Source organism: Pelobates fuscus, chromosome 2, assembly GCF_036172605.1.
Source record: "Pelobates fuscus isolate aPelFus1 chromosome 2, aPelFus1.pri, whole genome shotgun sequence".
Lineage (NCBI taxonomy): Eukaryota > Metazoa > Chordata > Amphibia > Anura > Pelobatidae > Pelobates > Pelobates fuscus.
This window is the reverse complement of record NC_086318.1, coordinates 278,370,943-278,386,150: the sequence shown is the minus strand read 5'-3', so window position 1 is coordinate 278,386,150 and position 15,208 is coordinate 278,370,943. Positions and strand designations below refer to the sequence as shown.

The window sequence follows — 15,208 nt, the reverse complement described above, 5'->3', positions numbered from 1 at the left end:
ATTAGGCAGCAATATGCAATGTCAATCTGCAGTTGCTAAGGCCAGTAAGGTATAAATAAGGGCATAAATTCTCGGGATGAAAATATAATTTTGCCTCTTTGTAAATCGCTGGTAAGACCAACCTTAAATATGCTGTGCAATTTTTGGCATTTGTTCTAAAGAACATGGCACTAGAAAAAGTGCAGAGACGAGCTACAAAATTGATAAAAGGAATGGAGCATTTTAGTTATGAAGAAAGGTTAAAAAATGTAAATCTCTTTAGTTTGGAAAAACGGCGCCTGAGAGGGGATATGATAACATTATACAAATATATTCGGGGCCAGTACAAACCATTATCTGGAAATCTATTCATAAACAGGGCTATACATAGGACACGAGGTCACACATTTAGGCTTGAAGAAAGGAGATTTCATCTAAGGCAAAGAAAAGGTTTTTTTTTACAGTAAGAGCAATAAGGATATGGAATTCTCCGCCTGAAGAGGTGGTTTTATCAGAGTCTATACAGATGTTTAAACTGCAATTGGATAAATACTTGCAAAAACATAACATACAGGGATATAATTAGTCTAATTAGTGGGGTAATTGCTGCTTGATCCAAGGAGACATCTGACTGCTATTTTTGGGTCAAGGAGGAATTTTTTCCTGGTTTGTTGCAAAATTGGAAGCACTTCAGACTTGTTTTTGCCTTCTTTTGGATCAACCGCAAAACATATGTGAGGAAGGCTGAACTTGATGGACGCAAGTCTCTTTTCATCTATGTAACTATGTAACTAATCTTCCTAACCCAGTAGGCCGATTCATGCAGCGACTGGATGAAGCCTTCTCACGGTTCTGGGCAAAACTTGAGACCTGCACGGCGAAAGCATTGAGACAACCTCCAGAGAGAGATAGGAGGGGTAAGCACCGGGGAGAGAGGGAGCCTCCTTAAGGCAAAGCCTCTCAAACTATTCCCGCCACCAACGAAGTTAGTCCATCTGGGCCGAAAGCCACGAGGGGCCTAGTCCCTGTGTATCGACCGCATAGACAGAGAGCACACCACTGCGGGCGGCAAAACCATCATTGCCTCCTGTTCACCCAGAAGAGAGAAGATCAGGGACTATTGGAGCCTTCGTGACCGCGGCTCGAACATGCAGGCTTCACCAAGGGCCTGGGGCTGCATCTCCTCGCTCCCACTACTTTGCTACCCCAATCGAATGCCTGGCAAGAACTGTACATAGCCTACGCATAGGAATTGGATGACCGATGACAAGCATTGCCATGCTGCTCCCCACTGGGAATCGTGAGTCACACTACCTCTCGCAGATGCCAGCTCACCGTTGCGGGACTCTCTTCATCCTGTCTGATGAAACAGCTAAATGCTTAAACTAGTTTTTACTCACTCTGTAAAAACTCACTCTGACCTATAGTTACTCCTAATATTTAATTAATCTCATGCTACAATTATAATTATATTATTTAGATAGTGCCATCAGATTCCATAGCGCTGTACAATGGCTGGACTAACAGACCTGTAATTGTAACCAGACAACTGGACGTACAGGAACAGAGAGGTGGAGAGCCCTGCTCAATGAGCTTACATTCTAGAGGGAGTGGAATTGATGTACATATAGAGAAGCCTTTCACACCACTTTATCACACCTCTTGGCAACAGGCCTCCATGCTCCTCTAGTCCACATGAGCTCACCGGCACTAGGCTTACTAGGCTCACTCTAATCTACACTGTTTGAATTATCATAATCCCTTTCAGCGGTCTAGATCTTCTTCAAGATAGCTAACCACTATATGTGAATATCCCTTTAAACACCAAAATAAAGGTGCCACTCAGAGATAAAATTAGATAACCTAACTTGTATACAGCTTCCCACGATCACTTCCCTGTGAGTGATCTTCACATAGAATAGAGATAACAAGAGTAAGTGTGATACAGTCGTACATCTAAAAATTTAAAAATAAACCGGACGTAGTGCAACACAGTATATCTGAATAATTTTCCTGCTGCAATGATTGCACTCAGACATAAATGAGGTATGCCCATATCACAAATCCTCCCCTGCATGGGTGTCGGATCCGGAACAATATTCTGTTCACTCAAGCATGTTTCAGGAACACAGTTGGTAGGTAGTATAACATTTTTATTATATATTGTATATAAAAAAACTAAGAATGAAAAAAGGTCCTACGCATTTCTTTCCCTTCTGGGAACTTCCTCACTGACCACAAAGTAATTTAAAATCTGTTTCAAACAATGCCAAAAAAATAGTCAGCCTACCCACCACTTACTTCCCTGTTCTTAAATAGGGTAAGTCCCGATATCGGTCAGCTGTGTTGGGGAACCTCCATCTTCGATACAACCAATCCTCATTGCTTTTCTCTGACTGATAGTCTTCAATAGCCATTTCCTTTGGTTATCTCCAACTGCTTGCAGTTTTTGGCTCGTTTGCATAGCCCGCCAATGCCATCTTTTCTTCCTATGAGTTCCAATAATGGGATGTATGCATTCCACCTGTTGCTTCCTGTTTCCCGTGTGTTCCATTACAATGTCCACATATTAACATATAACTGCTCGAATATGCTTAAAAAAAAACAAAAAACATGTTAATGTCTACAAATCAGTTGTTGGGCTAGTACTATGTCCATAATCACCTTATTGTTTTTTGAAAATGTTATGCCACATAGGTCTCGTAGACTTTTGTTTTGTTTTTTGTAGTAGATGAGTGGTTGTTGCTTAAATGCTTCTGGTAAACCATCGTCATGTGAGAGCATATTCCAATTATTTCTTGCTTTTGAAACCACATTTTTGGAAAGTGAGTTATGTCATTGGAAACACTAATCTATTTAGAATTTCCCTTGATGCTCTTTCACCTATGTTGCGTGCCTCATGAAGAGCCCTCTCCAGCATAACCGTGTCGTAGCCCCCTTTTTTTTTTTTTTTTTTTACTTTCTGTGTCATTTCCAATCGTTGTGACTCCTGAACGATTACTCCTGAATTGTTACAGATAACCCTGATAAATTGTGCCTTGGGCAACGATTGCTTCAATTGTTGGGGGATGCGCACTTGTTGCAGGATCGTATTACGATCAGTGGATTTTGTGTATAGACAATATTGCAAATTGTCATCTTTGACTAGAATCTCTAAATCAAGATAATGTACTTTTTATGTGCCTATTTCAGGTAAAGCGAATGGTGCCAGGTATCTGAGTGTCTGTACCATATTTCTTGCCTCTTCCTCTGTGCCTTTCCATATTCGATGTATCTGCAGTACCCTCTTATGTTGTGCTCATATGTTGGAAAAATTAATTTGGTTTCAAATTGGTACATGTACGCGTTGGCGCCATTGCAGCCCCCATCAACGTTCCTGATTTCTGTAAGAAGCATTGGTTCTCAAATATGAAATAGTTGTTGTTTTCTAACGTCAATTCCAAAAATTCCAATACAAACTCAATTGGAGATCCTTGGTAATCAGTTGCTTGCATTAGTACTTCTCTCATTGCCTCAACACCTTGCATATGAGGTATGACTGTGTAAGCTACTAACGTCCATGGTGAGTAGCACTATTGGGTCTTTATATGGTTCAAGTTGTGATAAGCGTTGTATCAGTGTTGTTGTATCCTTGATGCAGGTATAATGTCTCCACCAATTTTTTAAAAAGGGAGTCAAGACATCTGCTCGAGAACTCCTCCTACTGCCGATACAATTGGTCGTTCAGAAGGATGGAGTGGATTTTTGTGCATTTTTGGTATGCTATAAATTGCTAGAATTTGTGGATGTCGTTTATTGAGGAATTGATGTAGAGGAAGATCAATGTACCTTGCCATTAAACCCATATTAAAGGTATTTTCAACCATCGGATCCTTGATCAATGGTATATAGGTTCCTGTGTCCTGAAGTTGTGATTGGAGTTCGTTGGAGTAATCTTTATAATTCATTATAACAATTCCTCCTCCCTTGTCAGCTGGTCTGATTATAATAGTTGGCTCATTTGCCAAATGTTGTATGATGGTACACTGTTTCCTGGTTATGTTGTGACTTTTTGCACGATGTGTACATAGGAGATGTTTGGTTTCACTAGCCACTGTATTTTTTATTTTTTTTCAAATATCACTTTACATTAAGGTGTTTTTTTTTTTTGTTGTTCTTTTTTGCATACACACATATAACATTAGTACATCACAATGCCATAGCCAAAGTGTCTGTTCTTCCAAATACATCTACATCTTCATTTGGAACTTCAAAATTGTGCAAGTGGTATGTCATTACAGAGAAATACAGTCAAACATTAAACGTGCTACCCAGTATAACATAATACAGGTGTCAAATGTAAGATATTTTGTTACAATTTTCTACCTCGTTGCTACATTTTCTAAATATCAGTGAAAACATTGATCCCTGGACACTCAATAAAGAGAATTATACTATTTAACAGGAACGTGAGTGCAGCCCTTCCTAATATTTAAAAAAACATATATATATTTTGGAAGAAAAAAAAAATATATATATATTTGTGTGTGTATATTGTATAAATGTGTGTATATATAATTTTATATTTTTATTTTTCAGTCCATGTTGAAGGCTATTCCATCGTTTTTGAGCTGTTTTTTCAGACTAGTTATATCTGTTATGCACGAGGGACGGCAGAAAGGAGACAAAGGTAACGAACTGTCCAGTGTCATTAATAATGGCAAACCAGCTCCATTTAGGTTATAGCAAGAATTCAACCAAAAATGTTGCTGATGTAAATAATGTGAATCTACAACTAAAGTACAAAATGCTGTGCATAGAATAATACGAGATGTTGAAGTTAACTCTGTTTGCATATTTTTTGCAAATTTCAGAATTACTGTTTGCAAGTTGTGTTTTCGACACAGTGCAGTTAAAAAACTGTTTTATACACAGCTTTTTAAACCGTAGCATAGGCTTTCATCCAGAAGTTCCAATGACTTGAAACCAGCCATGAACTGTACAGTTTTGATTGTTTAGGTCTTGATAGCATGTTGCTGGTTCTGGTCTTAACGTTAAGGTTTCTCAGTGAGCCTACAGCTAAATGCCAAAGAAGTTGTGATAAGACCAAACACAATAAAATCCTGACAATTTAATGGAAAAAACAAAACAAAAAACTTTTGTGCACCACCTGCATATTTCAAGTTGTTCCTTAAGTAAGTCAGCTTTGAGAACATTTATTCCGAAAATTGATGTTTTGGATTCATGGATTGCTGTCACCTCCCCCCTTGGTTATTATACCTTCATCATTAATATTATTATTATTATTGGTATTTATCTAGCGCTGACTAATTCCGCAGTGCTTTACAATATTATTAAAGGGAACGGGAAATTTTACAAAAAATGAGACAATTACACAGGAACATAGGTAGATGAGGGCCCTGCTCAAACGAGCTTCCAGTCTAGAGAAGGTGGGGTACAAATACACAACAGGGCAGCGAAGGTGACAGATACCAAACAAGGTGGAAAACTAGCATAACTGGAGGTGAGAGTGGAGTGTGGTTCTTTAGGAGAGCAAGAGACAGATATGGATAGGTATAGATAAGTTAGTCAATAAGCATTTCTAAACAGATGTGTTTTGAGGGACTTTTTAAACAACTGAAGACTAGGGGAGAGTCTGATGGGGGTAGGCAGGCTGTTCCAAAGGAAGGTAGTCATCCAAGAGAAATCCTGCAAGCGCAACTTAGCAGTAAGGGTGCGATCAGTGGACAGGAGAAGGTCACCAGAAGAGCGGAGAGACCGGGGCATGTATATGAACCAGTGTAGAAATGTAAGAGGGGCTAGAGTTGGTTAGAGCTTTATAGGTAAGGGTTATTATTTTGAATTGACACCTATAGGATACAGGAAGCTAGTGTAAGAATCGACAGATGGGTGAGAAAGATCAGCCTGGCGGCAGCATTTATTACAGATTGTGGCAGAGCAGTACGGCTTCTGGGGAGACCAACTAGGAGAGAATCATAGTAATCCATGCAAGAGATTACCAGAGAATGAACAAGCTCCTAGGCAGCATCTTGCGTGAGAAAGGGGCAGATGTGGGCAATGTAGCAACATTCTGGTTATGAGGCACAAAGGTGAGGCCAGGATCAAAGACAATGAGTTTGCAAGCACGGACTGATGCAAGTACCATCAACTTGCAGGGAAAGCAAAGGAGAAGGATCAGCATTATGAGGGAAAAAATAAGAAGCTCGGTTTTAGAGAGATTGAGTTTCAGAAAGCGGGAGGACATCCAATCGGAGATTGAAGAAAGGCAAGCAGTGACACATTGAGGACATTGGGGGAGATATCAGGGGAGGACAGATATATCTGGGTCTAGTCGGCATACAGATGGTAGCGGAATCCAAAGGAGTTAATGATTTTGCCAAGAGAGGCAGTATAAAGAAAGAATAGAAGGGGACCAAGAACAGATCCTTGGGGGACTGCAATCGAGACAGGGAGAGAGGAGGAGTTGTCATTGCAAAAGGAGACACTGAATGAACGTTGGGAGAGATAGGAGGAGAATCACGAGAGGACAGTGTCACAGAGACCAAGGGATTGAAGAGTTTGGAGAAGGAGGACATGATTAACAGTGTCAAAGGCGGCACAGAGGTCAAGAAGAATTAATATGGAGTAGTGGACTTTGAATTTAGCTATGATTAGGTCATTTGTATCTTTAATAAGAGCCGTCTCATTAGAGTGGAGGGGCGAAAGCCAGATTGAAGAGGATTGAGTAGGGAGTTGGAATTTAAGAAGTAAGTCATACGAGTAAAGACTATTCTTTCTTGAAGCTTTGAGGAAAACGTTAGCAGGGATATGGGACGATAGTTGGAAGGGGAGGACAGGTCTAGGGATGGCTTTTTTAGGAATTTGTATGACAGTAGCATGCTTAAGGGGAGCAGGGACAACACCAGATGAAAGAGCAGTTTAGGATGTGTGTTAAGGATGGTACAAGACAAGGGGAGAGAGATCTGATAAGGTGGGAAGGTACAGGACTAGAGAAGCGCAGCCACCACCTGTTCTATAGCTGGGGGTGTAGGCCTGTAGGGTAGGGAAGGTACGATCCAGGTGTAGTTGCAAGAGGGAGGAGCAAACGGGGGAGAATTCTTAACTTAGCTGTTCAGTCTTATCGGTAAAGTAGCATGCAAGGCCATCACCTGAAAGGTTAGTTTGGGTGGTGGCTTGAGGTGGGCGAAAGAGAGAGTTGAAGGTATTAGAGAGATGCCTGGAATTGCGTAGGCATGAACTAACGAAAGAGGAAAATCATAAGATTGATACCCTTAAAAGAGATCAAATTTTAGTTGTTTTTTTTCTAAATCCACCTGTCTGAAACAAAAATAATGGGTGTTTAGTAACAGTATATGATTTTTATTAGCATTTATATAGATCCAACATATTCCACAGTGCTTATGAATATAGAAAATCTATATCTAAAAGATATTTATGTATAAAGAAGGCCCTGCTCAATGAGTTTATAATTTGAGGTAGGTGGATATACACTGATCAGCCACAACATTAAAGCCACCTGCCTAATATTGTGTATATCCCCTGTGTGCCGCTAAAACCACTCTGATGCATTAAAGCATGGACTCCACAAGACCTCTTACCATTAGGACTCCTCCGCCGACATCAGCGTGGGCGGAGCCTGACCCACCGCCGTGGGACATCGGCGCTGGATTTAGGTAAGTGGCTGAAGGGGATTTAACTCAAATCATTCCTGAATACATTTTGCACTGTGGCAGGGTGTATTATCATTCTGAAAGAGTCCACTGCCATCAGGGAAGATCATTGCCATGAAGGGGTGTACGTGGTTTGTTGTAAAAAAATATTGCATTGCAGTAGCACTGATTTTTATTTGGTCTTTTTTGGGCTGAGTTAGAAGAAAGAAGACTTATGATGGTAATTATATATTTTTTTTTAATTTAATGTTTAATGTCCCCCTTACAATTATTAGGGTGAGCAGTGGTAGGTGGGGTTAATTTATTTGAGGAGTAGTGGGGGTGTCATTGGGGACTGTTGCCAATCTATAAAAAAAATTATATATTTTTTTAAACATTTCCGAATAGGTTAAAAACAATTAATTGCATAAGGCAAACCATAGTGGCTTAACGACTCGATATCGAATTGATTGCAGTTAATTAGCATGGCAAACATTGTACCACTTTTTAGTTCTCTTCCATTTTGCAGCAACCTATGGTTTTATCTGTTCTACCTTGTGATTAGGTTAAAAATCTACCTTTTAGTATTATAGGGATCATATTGAGGCTTTTAAAAAATATATATATATATATATTTATATATATATTTTTTTTATCTGTTTAATAGGGCAGCTGGCTAGAAAGTGCTGGCCAGTCCCTACATAGTTGATCCTTGCATAACTATATTTTAACAATCCAGGTCTGGGTTTTTGCTTTTCGGCAGCATTTGGTCTTGCTGCAATGTTGACCAAATTCAAGGTTTTTGGGAAATTACAGTGCAATCAGTGCAAACATTGTTAAGTAGCGGGAACAATGTCTTGATTTTGCAGTCTAAATGGCCCTGTAGAGCACCTACTGGTTTGGTAGCATTCGGTACAGGGCATTTAGACTCTATAGAACAATAGTGATAAGGAGACTACCACTACACGATATAGTTATTTTCATGTCAGTTATCACTTTTTATGTTCATTATTGTGTAATAAAATGAATGAATATTTAGCATTATTTTCACTAATTCTTTTTTCTTATCCTGTTGTGTTTAAGTTAGAGCACCTGAATCTGAAGTTGTACTGCAGTGTGCACAGCTCGTAGAGAGAATGTATACCCATATTGCTGCTAAGACAGAAGATTTCACTGTATTTTCTGCTTTTATAGTTTCACAATATGTAAATGAACTGCAGAAGGTAAGCAGCCCCCCCCCCTACTCTTTTATGCTTAATTCCATTTCTAACATGTTCATTTTATTTCAGCACTCTGAATACATACAGTTTTGTGCACAAGTTTGCATACCCTTAGAATTGGAAATATATGTACCATAAGGACCAGGGCACTTTTTACATTTCTGCGGTTTTTGTGTTTAGCTGTAATTTTCCTCTTGCTTATTTACTGTACCCACACACATTATTCAGGACGGAGTCAATAGTGCACGTTCTGATCAAAACAAAATGTAAACAAAAACTAGAATTTGCGCTATATGTCTGTTCACCCGTAGTTCCCCTCTTTCAAATGATATGCACCAACACTTATTATATATCATTTTGTTCAGGAGAAACAGGGCTTTAATTTATCATTATCTATTCATATATGGAACATAATTTATTATGAATAAAATTAAAAAAAAATTGAGAAAATAAGATTTTTTTTTAAATTTGTATTTCCGACATTTTAGCTGTGAATGTCATAAAAAAATGCACCTATTTGTAATCAGCGATGTCTCATGAGTACAACAGTAACCCCCATTAACAGGTTTTATGTTGTTTTGGAAAGTTACAGGGTCAAATATAGAACATTCCATTTTCAAATTGAAATTTTCCAGATTAGTAATGTTACCTTTGAGACGGTGTGGTAGCCCAGGAATGAGAATTACCCCCATGATGGCATACCATTTGAAAAAGTAGACAAGCCAAGGTATTGAAAGTGGGGTATGTTTAGTCTTTTTTAGTAGCCACTTAGTCACAAACACTGGCCAAAGTTAGCGTTCATATTTGTTTTTGTGGGGGGCGGGGCCTAACCAGCATGGCCGACGGACGTGTGTGAGAAGAGCTCCTCACACAAAACGAGACACAAACGGTTTAAACGGAGAAATCACCCCTAAAAATCGAAACTAACAAGAACCTACATCATACATAACCGACGGAGAACTCTCCCAAGCAAACCCGGAGACTCACCCAGCAGCCTGAAGCCAGAGGATCCCGTGAGGGGAGGAAGCAGCCGATCCTCCACCTTGGGGCTGCCGGACGACTACTACAGCATACCCGTCCCCCCCCCCTGGACCGGCGGGGGATATCCCGGTACCAACTGAAGGTCAGGCAGTAAACTCACCCCAGCAGTGCACCACGTTTACCCTACTACCGGGCCGCAACTAAAATGGCCGCCATGGCGGAGATAAGCACCGCGAGAGACTGGGAAGCCGACTTCAATGCTAAATTCGACAGGGTGTGCGCAGCGTTCTGGCGCCGGATGGAAGCCCGCGCTCAGCAGGCGCAGCCATCCACAACCCAGGCCTCAAAGCCCCAGACTGAAGCCTGCCTGATAAACAGCTATGTCAAACCAACAGACTCAGCCACGCAAGTGGACAACGCTGCCGCCTCAACCGCACTGGCCTCTTCTGAGCCGGGAACCCACCTGGAGATGCCTCTCCTCCGCCAGCCACACACCCAGGGAGACGGCCGGGCACCAGGAGATCCTTGGGCCTGGGGTATCCCAAAAGGGATCTATGGCAAGAAGGCGCGGGTCCCCTTCAAGGCCTCAGGCCGAGGACAAGCGGCACACAGACGGCATAAGCCTGCGCATAGCTGGACACTGCAACCGACAAGGGCACCCAAGCGACCAACCATCCCGGAAGAACGAGCAGAAAAGGTGCAGGAGACCTCCTCTAACAAACAGAGCAGAAAACGACCCACTCCAAGACCCGAACTTCAAGCTCCTCACATACCCAGCAACCAACGGGTCCGACCCAAGCAGACGCGAACGGCACGACGCCCCCCTATGAGCGGGGCCCAAACCCTTCCATGGACACTTTACCAAGCATCCCCCAGAAGAGCATCACCCCGAGCCTCACTCACCGACCCTCGCTGCTCTGGAACTGCGGGCGCAGCTTCGAGTACCCCGAATCGGAGGGCCCCTCGCAAAACGCTCTGGACACTCCGCCCCTGCAGCTTCATACCACGGGGCATCGGCTAAACAGCCCTCGGAGGCACATGCACGTGCAAAAGACATTTGCGGTACCCACGCATACAGGGACAACTCCAGAAATGACACCCACACGCTATGTTATGTTTAACACTTGCAATCTATTTCCTGCTTGATATTTTTGATAGCTGACTTCTATACCATTATAAGCGTGCCCTCAGCTAGAACTCAACCGACCATACGTGAACCCCGTTGTCTCTCCTGCCCACCTTACTTCCACACCCGCCAGGTAGACAGTCACATAACTGCAGGCTACCCGGCGACTACTAATGCAGGTCATATAGCCGGACTGCTGAGATGGTTACTCGTAATGCCTTACACTAGTCTGGGTACAACGGCCTGTCCTCTCACTATCTAACACGACACACGCTAATATACCTGTCCACTCGACTGTTAATGCCACAGTGCAGACCTAGCTGTCACTACAGACTGGAAATGACAGATCCCTCACTGGCACAGTTATCGATTATAGTATCTTCTTTCTGTCAAGAATCACTGCCAGTGATCCTACAACCTGTTATGACTTGCTAACCCAGCCTGTAGCTAGAAAAGCAGGTCTTATCGCACTTATGTTTTAACTCTTCACACGCCTAGTTACCCTAACATGATATATTACATAAGCGACTTGTATTAGCCTGAACCAAACTACAGCAAACACAGTATGCCTAACTATGTCTAAATCAGCCTGTTGTTAATTTAGTATGTTTTGACAAAATTATATCTAACTTTTGATACGCCTAATACCGCTGACGTGTTGTGCTGTGTTATATGAGCGATCTGTCTTAGCCTGGCCTAACTGAACCATACTACAGCAAACACAGTATGTCTTAACTCAGTCTGTTATTAACTTAGCTTGTTTTACCAAAATTAAATCTAACTTTCGATACACCTACTTACGCCTAATTACACTGGCATGTTGTGTTATGTTATATGAGCGATCTGTATTAGCCTGGCCTAGCCAAACCATACCACGGCAATCACAGTATGTCTTAACTCAGCCTGTGGTTAGAATAGCATGTTAAATCATACTCACGATTCACTTTTAATATGCCTACTTACGCTAGCATGTTATGATCTAAAAACAATGTTTAACAGCCTGTTATTTTCATGATTATACAAAACATAATATAAAATGAGGCTATGAGATATTTAGGGATGATGTAAATTGCACTGTATTATACCCGTAATGTACAACACTTTATCGTCTTCCCTTTTTCTATTCTGTACCCTGTATAATTTTATGCCTCAATAAAAAAGAGATTGACAAAAAAAAAAAAAAAAAGTGAATTAACACATATTTGTTTTTGTGTGAAAAAAGCAAAAAACTAATTTGGCCAGTGTTTGTGACTAAGTGGCTACTAAGAAAGACTGGACATACCCCACTTGCAATACCTCGGGTTGTCTACTTTTGCAAATGGTATGCCATCATGGGGGTAATTCTCATTCCTGGGCTACCATACGCTCTCAAAGGCAACATAACAAATCTGGCAAATTTCAATGTGAAAAAAAATGAAATGCAAGCCTTATATGTGACTCTCTAACTTTCCAAAACAACATAAAACCTGTACATGGGGGGTACTGTTATTCTCGGGAGACTTCACTAAACACAAATATTAGTGATTTAATACAGTAAAACATATTACAACAATAATATAGACCATAAAAGTGCCGTTTGTTTGTAAAAAATGTGAAAAACGTCACTTTTACTTAAAATATCATCGTTGTAATACAATTTACCAGTTTGAAACACTAATATTTGAGTTCAGCAAAGTCTCCCGAGTAAACCAGTACCCCCTATGTACAGGTTTTATGGTGTCTTGGAGAGTTACAGGGTCAAATATAGTGCTTGCGAATTAAATTCTCTGCACTTTCTCCCTGTGTTGTCAGGCATGTCAATCAAATTTTAATTAATCAAATCACATAATTATGTTAAAAGATTATTTAAATATACACGTAGAATTTTAATATATATGCATTTATAGGTATTTAAATTCTACGTGTATACTAATGTAATCTTTTATGTAATTATACGTATTTATCTATATATATATATTTGCGGTTATTTGTATTTTATATATAGATAGATATATATAGAATGTCATTCTAAGTGTATTTTGTTACCAATATATATATATTAATAACAAAATACAGTTAGAATGAAATTACATATGCATATATAATTTATATTAAATTTTGTTTCAATATTTTATTTATTTATTGTATTATTTTATTATTTTAATTATACGTATTTATATATAATATATATATATATATATGTACGTCTATTATATATATAATATATATACATATTATATATATGTAACGTCATTCTAAGTGTATTTTAATATTAATATATACTTATATTAATATTAAAATACACTATGTATGACGTTACATATATATAATATGTATATAGATATTATATGTATATAATATGTATATATATTATATGTATATAATATATATACACATGAGGCCCCTGGGGGCCATGTGATCGCTCTCAAAGAGCGATCACATGGCCCCCTATAGCTGGCTATGGATCTGCCAGCAGGGGGACTGTCTAATAATATATATTTTATTTATTTTTACACGTCTAATTTTTTTTTTTTTACTTTCCCACCAGCAGGGGGACTGTCTGATATTTTAGACAGTCCCCCTGCTGGCAGATCCATAGCCAGCTATAGGGGGCCATGTGATCGCTCTTTGAGAGCGATCACATGGCCCCCAGGGGCCTCATTTGCCGGAGGGGGGCTGCCTGGGCTGTCAGGCAGCCCCCCAGAAGAGGATCGCGGCGGAGGTGAGTACACCTCTCCTCCAGGGGCTCAAAGCCGTTACGGCGTTCCATGCCGCCGCAACGGCTTTAAAGCCCTTTTAATGCGGGACGGCATGGAACGCTGTAACGGCGTTAAGGGGTTAATCCTCCCCATCTGTAAAAATTGTAATGTTTTGCAGTAATTTATCATCATTTTGAGTTTGACCTATCTTTTTATTTAGGTGACACTGCAACCTGCTGTGAAGAAACATTTAACTGAAGGCATCTTCAATATTCTTGCACTGTGTATTGACCGTGATATCAAATTCTTAAATGCATCCTTACAAATGGGAGTTAGGGAAGTGTTCAAAGAATTGTACCAAGATTACATTCATTGCCGCAAGAACCAAGGAGAAGAAAAATATGCAGCCTGACAATGTTTATATTTTCTGAGTTAAACAAAATATATATATTTCCATATATTAAATCATTTCAGCATTTATTGTGTCTTCCTTTTATTTGGTTAAGCATTTATGTGATGCCAACGCGTTGACCATCCTGATATTCCCATTCTTGTGGTTACTTTAGTTGGTGGGTTTTAAATACTTGAAGGAAAGCTCTTATTTGCAAAGCTTTGTTCTCTTTTCTAATTCAAGGGCCACTAAGACTTACAATTCTCTTCAGAGCTGGGTAGCACTATTTAGAGGAGTGGCAGTTGACTGGACTGGTAAGTCTACAGTTGCAAAACAGCATACCCATGGAAATAGGTAATTGATTAAGGTTTCTCTGGGCATGTGGAAACACCCCTAACCCAAGACGAGACAAAGTGTTCGTCTTCATAAGCCTTGTAATTCTCTCAACTGGACTGGTTTTTGTACACTTCTCACAAAAAAATAAAAAGTCTTCTTCCAAAGAAAAACAACTCTGTTTAGTTCAATGCTTAAAGATACAAAAGAATATGCCTACTATATAGCACACTCGAAAAACACCCCCCAAAAAAAGTGTACCTCACACACACTATATAGAATACGTGCACAAGACGTGTCCCCAAGGGTAGTATACACTAGTAGAGGGTGGTACAGGACTATACAACCTGGATATGGCTGATAATGAACGTGTAATCTACAAAAATGACAAAATACAAAATATGGTGAAGTATGTAAGAATAGGATAAGTAGCGCACGTGGTAGAGAACTTACAAAAGAGAAGTTCTGTTCACGCCTGTCACCCTTTCAGGGGTACTGTCCAAACCAGAGACCAGATGTATGGATTGGGACTGGGTAGCAGTGGACACAGATGGTAATTCCACAAGATGTATAAAAGGAGAATTCCAAACTCATTCGTTTACACGATAATATGATTTCTTCTTAGACTCATAGATGAAAGAAAAAGAAGAATAGTGCAGATGGTAAAGATAACAAAATGTATTCAAACAGATTGCACTTACAATAGATCAGTAGTAAAACAGCATATCTCCACAATAAAATGATGATCAGGACTCCAGCTGGAAATGGAAAGAAATCCCAGGGTAGAGATGCAGAAAAATAACAAAATGAAATAAAATCAAAAGTGGACTATAATAACATAAAACTGGAAT

General features: G+C 39.9%; 1 protein-coding gene across 1 annotated transcript in view; it reads left to right on the top strand.

Annotated features, from left to right (window-relative positions):
* Window positions 1-14,113, top strand: part of URB2 (URB2 ribosome biogenesis homolog) — a 186,609-nt gene extending 172,496 nt beyond the window's left edge. The window contains exons 8-10 of the mRNA XM_063443401.1: window positions 4,558-4,648; window positions 8,712-8,851; window positions 13,854-14,113. Coding sequence (XP_063299471.1) covers window positions 4,558-4,648; window positions 8,712-8,851; window positions 13,854-14,045 — 423 coding nt within the window. The 3' untranslated portion in view covers window positions 14,046-14,113. The remainder of the gene's footprint in view (window positions 1-4,557; window positions 4,649-8,711; window positions 8,852-13,853) is intronic.
* The last annotated feature ends 1,095 nt before the right edge of the window (window positions 14,114-15,208 follow it).